At 60.7% G+C, this 5034-nt stretch overlaps 1 protein-coding gene across 2 annotated transcripts in view; it reads left to right on the forward strand.

Moving 5' to 3' along the window:
* RAP1GAP (RAP1 GTPase activating protein) overlaps positions 1–4463 on the forward strand; it is a 76827-nt gene extending 72364 nt beyond the window's left edge. For both annotated transcript variants that reach the window (XM_023219293.2, XM_023219292.2), the window contains exons 21-25: positions 1080–1203; positions 2190–2292; positions 2631–2734; positions 2956–2998; positions 3420–4463. In XM_023219293.2, coding sequence (XP_023075061.1) covers positions 1080–1203; positions 2190–2292; positions 2631–2734; positions 2956–2964 — 340 coding nt within the window. In that variant the 3' untranslated portion in view covers positions 2965–2998; positions 3420–4463. The remainder of the gene's footprint in view (positions 1–1079; positions 1204–2189; positions 2293–2630; positions 2735–2955; positions 2999–3419) is intronic.
* The last annotated feature ends 571 nt before the right edge of the window (positions 4464–5034 follow it).

The following is a 5034-nucleotide window of genomic DNA, read 5'->3' on the forward strand; positions in this document are numbered from 1 at the left end:
TAGCCAGGATGGTCTCGATCTCCTGACCTTGTGATCCGTCTGCCTCGGCCTCCCAAAGTGCTGGGATTACAGGCTTGAGCCACCGCGCCCGGCCTGAGAACTTTGACTTTTATCCTAAGTGTGACAGGGAGCCTTGGGAGGATTTTAATCATGCGGGTGATGCTGTAAGAAGCTGACCACGGCTGCTCTGTGGAGAAGAGGCTGGAGTGGGGTGGGATGGAAGCAGAGGCCAGTGAGGAAGCTGCCCCTGCGTTTGGTGTCCGTTGGCTGAGCCGCCTCTGTGTTGGGTTCTGTGGGAATCGAGAGGACTCAGCCCAGGCTAAAGAGCTGGGTAGGCGAACAGAGAGGCAGGAAAGGATGGCAGGGACAGGGGAGACGCGGTGTGCAGGAGCCAGCGTGGGGAGGGTCGTTCTCGCCTTGGGAGGAGGAATCGGGGAAGGACTCCTGGAGCCGGAGCCCTAGGCTGATTTTTGAAAGGCACATTTGCTTTTCGGGATTTGAGAGGACTGAGACTCCAGGCAGGAGGTGCGGAGGCCCTGAGCGTGAAAACCTTGCGGGGTTGAGAGTAGACTGTGGAGGTGCCTGGACCTCATCCACTGCCCTCCCACCTGTGCTGAGTGGCCCTGGGCTGTGTGCCTGCCCCTCTATGCCTGGCGTCTCCTCATCTGGAAGATGGGTATAATAACCATAGTGAGAAGATAATTCAGGTAAAGGCACGTAGAGCAGTGCCCGGCGCAGAGTGGACGTGCAGTCGATGACGTTAGTGTCCCTAATCGCTGCTGTTTTTGAACATTAGGCCAAGGACATTGTGCTTTACCTGGGGAAATGGGGAACCAGGAGGGGGTTTTGAGCAGGGGAGGGACATGGTCAGATTTATGGATTAGGAAGGACAGTGGGGGTAGGAGGAGGCTGCAGGGGGAGTCTGGGGGGCTCAGAGGCCCGAGGATCCGTAAGGGGTCCCCAAAGGTGCTTGGCTGCTACAGGCTGGGCCTCCCGGGTTGAGGAGGGCAAGGGAGTGAGGGCCTGGCCCAGGCGGGGCTTGGGGTGGACACCGGCTAATGGGGCGCTGTCTGTGGCAGAGCGGAGACCGCCGCGCAGAGAGCAGAGGCGCTCAAGGACTTCTCCCGCTCCTCATCCAGTGCCAGCAGCTTCGCCAGCGTGGTGGAGGAGACGGAGGGCGTGGACGGAGAGGACACAGGCCTGGTGAGAGGCTCAGGGGGTCGGGGGCTCCACAGGATCTTGGAAGGGGGCTCTTTGCTCTCTGGAGATGCCCTGAGTAGAACCACGAGCCTGGGCGTGGCTGAGATGTGATCAGGGGACCCGCCCAAAGGAGCAGTGCAGACGAACCCTCCCCTGCTCAGAAGCCTTCCATGGCTCCCCAGCACTGTCCACAGGAAGCTCAGTTTCTGGAGCTCTTGGAGATCTGGTCACTGCCTTCCTCTCTAGTCTTCTCTCTCACCACTTCAGACATTCTGGACTCCCTTGTGGTCCCCCAAGCCTCCCAGGCTCACTGCACCCCTGGCCCTTTGCACGTGTACCATCTCTTCTGTCTGGAACACTCTTCTGCCACCTCCTCCTTTCTTTGCCAGGCTGGCTCTGACTCATCCTTCTTAACTGAGTCTCACACACCTCCTTTTGAAAGCCTTCCCTGATTTCCTAGTCTCAGGGTAGGTTAGGAACCCCCTTTGCGTTCTCACAGTCCCTGGGCTTTGCCCGGAACACCCTTTGTCATTCTTCATTCTGCAAACCATCAGTGGGCCCCTGTTGCTTGCCAGGCACTGCCCCAGATACAACAGGTGCAGCTGGAAACAGTGCGGACCCAGGCCCTGCCCGCTGGGGCAGAGTCTAGAATTACAATGGTCTCTTCATAGCCTGCCTTGCCTCCCAGATATCTGGCTCCTGAGGGCAGGGCCCATGCCTGATTTGTGTCAGTGGCAAGCCCTGGAGAACATCAGTGAATGTTTGTTGAGTGAATGAGTGGCAGGGGGTGGTGTGTGCCTGGGTCTTTGCCTGCCCTGACTCTGCCCTCCCGTGATCTCCCTGGGGCAGACATGGCTAGGCCCGTCCTCCTTGCAGGGGGTACGGGTGGGGGATTGTAGAGTGCAGTGAGGGAGAGGGGCTGGGAGGGAGCCCTAGCCAGTGCCAAGGGCATGGGCTAACCTCCCTCCCTGTCTCCACCGCCTCCCCAGGAGAGCGTGTCGTCCTCAGGAACACCTCACAAGCGGGACTCCTTCATCTATAGCACGTGGCTGGAGGACAGTGTCAGCACCACTAGTGGGGGCAGCTCCCCAGGTACCAGGACAGGGCAGCTTCCCCACGAAGCAGGGCTACCCCTGGGGTGGGAGGGGGACAGGGCTGGGCACCAGTTCTCATGCCCCACACAGTCGGTGTGTGATGTGGCTGCCCCTGCCTTGGAGGACAGCGGGCAGGTCATTGGCCAGCCTAGGGTGGCTGGGCGGATTGGACGGCTGGTTTCTTCCGGAAGGGTCTTGGAGGATAATGGGAGATGGCAAGGAAGAAAGTTAAGGACGGGGTTGGAGCGCACTGGTGCCGACCGCCCACCTGTGCCCCCGTCTCCCTGGTGCCTCCCCGCGGCCAGTGAGGTGGCTCCCTCCTGCCCCCCTCCCCAGGCCCCTCTCGATCACCCCACCCAGACGCCGGCAAGCTGGGGGACCCTGCATGTCCCGAGATCAAGATCCAGCTGGAAGCATCTGAGCAGCACATGCCCCAGCTGGTAGGTGCAACCTCCTGGGGCTGGTGCTGAGGGAGCCTACCCGGGAGGGGATGAGCTGGCCGGGAGGCTGGGAGCTGAGGCTGGACCAAGAGGTCCCCCCAGGCCAGGAGGGGTGGGGCTCGCCTGGCCTGGACACAGCCAGTGACTTTGCACACCTGTGTCTCCCGCCCCGTTGCCTCTCCCGTCTTGCTACCTGCCTCACCACCACTGTCTGACTCCAGGGCTGTTAGCCGGGCCACCCCCTCTGAAGGTGAAACTGAGCAGGTTAGACCCAGCCCTTCAGCTTGTGTTTGGTGGGAGAGGGTGGGGGTGTGTAGGGGGCTGAGCTGATTCCTCCCTGTTGCTCTGTCACCTCTCTGGGGTGGGAGCTATGTGTCTGGGTTTGAGCCCCTGGCACTAAGTTGCTGGGTGACTTGGGCAGGCCACGGCCCCTCCCTGTGACCTCTGCCCTTGCGTTGTTGGAGGATTTGATGGAGTGTGAAAGGGACTTGGCAGTTGCCGGGTGGTGAGAAGTTTCAGGGGTTCCCAATGGGATAGAAAGGCCCAGAGCCTGGAATTCCAAGGGTGGGCCCCTCTCCCAGGGTGGGGTTCCCTGAGGCAGGGACTTGGCAGAGTTAGGGCACACTGGTGCCAGCCACCCACCATGCTATGTTTCATGGTGTCTCCATTCCCCATTGCCCTGCAGATGAGGCCACAGAAGCACAAGGGGAAGGTGCCGTGTCAAGCCCAGGCAGACGGGACCTCTGCCCTGAAGACCAACACCAGCCTGTGGGCTGCCCCCTGCCTCCCCACCCTCCCCGTGGTCCACCCATCTGGGCTATCTCTGCAGGGCAGAGCCGTCCAGACCTAGGATCGGGGAAGCTGCTGGCGTCGTCCCCACCCCCAGCCTGGGGGTCCTGGCTGGGGCAGGGATTGCTCAGTGGAAGCAGGACCAGGGGCCTAGCTTGCCCCCACCCAGGGCCTCTATCACCCCTGAGCGTCCCTCTGGACTCAGAGGGAACAAGGTGGGAGAGAGGGATTGAGACAGTTCCGTGCGGAGAGCTTACCCCCTGGAGGCAGCACGAGGTGGATGTGATGTGTCGGGGAGTGAACACTGGGATGGGAGCTGGATCCTGGTTTCTGATTTGGGTTCTGCTGTGTGACTCTGGGCAAGTCACTCTCCCTCTCTGGGCGCTTCTGCTACAAATGGACAAAATTATTTCAGAGGTCACTAAAGACTGTGATTACATGCACCTGCCCTAGAAGGTGGGATTTTCTTCCCAGGGACCTCCTGTCACCCTACCCTGCTTCTTGAGGTCCCTGGAGCCCCAGGTGGGCTGAAGGGCAGGGAGCTGGCTGTGCCCAGTGTGCCTCCTGGACCCTCCAGTTCTGCCACAGGTCTGCCAATGCCCTGTCCACTGCCTACACATGACAGACAAGTGACCCCCTCATGGGGGATGGGGACCTACCTGGCTCCTCAGCCAGCACCCAGCTTAACCCCTGCCATCCCATGCTGGGCCCTCCAGGCCAAGAGTCTCAGCTGGCCTAGAGTCCAGGCCTTGCCTCCCCCGACCGCCATGGAGGAGGCAGCCAGGCACAGTTGCTGGGAGCCCTTGGGTGTCTGGTCACACTTTTTAGGCGCCAAACCAAAGGCCAGCCTCCCGGCCCCAACACCCATTTTGGAAGCCCCTGTGGCCGTGTGGATGTCGGTAACAGTTGTATAAAATAAATTCTATTTATCGCTATTGTACCCAGAGTTGGGCCTGGCTTTGTGTGAACCGTGGCCAGATTGACCCCAGACAGACGTCCAGGGATGCCAAGGTGGCAAGGAGCAAGCCCGTCCCCATCAGAGTTGCTGGGCCTGGGGACACCTCCAATGCCAAGCCACCAGCTCTGTGAGCACGGCCCGTGGTTTCCTCCCCGGGGTACTGTCCTTCCCTGCACCCTGGGCCCCTTCCCCACTGCAGGAAGAACATGGCTGTGCTGTCAGGCAGACCTAGGTTTGAGTCCTGGCACCATCTGGGTGGGTGGCATTGAAAAACTTACTAGCGGCCGGGCGCGGTGGCTCAAGCCTGTAATCCCAGCACTTTGGGAGGCCGAGACGGGCGAATCACAAGGTCAGGAGATCGAGACCATCCTGGCTAACACGGTGAAACCCCATCTCTACTAAAGAATGCAAAAAACTAGCCGGGCGAGGTGGCGGGCGCCTGTAGTCCCAGCTACTCTGGAGGCTGAGGCAGGAGAATGGCGTAAACCCGGGAGGCGGAGCTTGCAGTGAGCTGAGATCTGGCCATTGCACTCCAGCCCGGGAGACAGAGCGA

Source organism: Piliocolobus tephrosceles, chromosome 1 (genome assembly GCF_002776525.5).
Source record: "Piliocolobus tephrosceles isolate RC106 chromosome 1, ASM277652v3, whole genome shotgun sequence".
NCBI classification, from domain to species: domain Eukaryota; kingdom Metazoa; phylum Chordata; class Mammalia; order Primates; family Cercopithecidae; genus Piliocolobus; species Piliocolobus tephrosceles.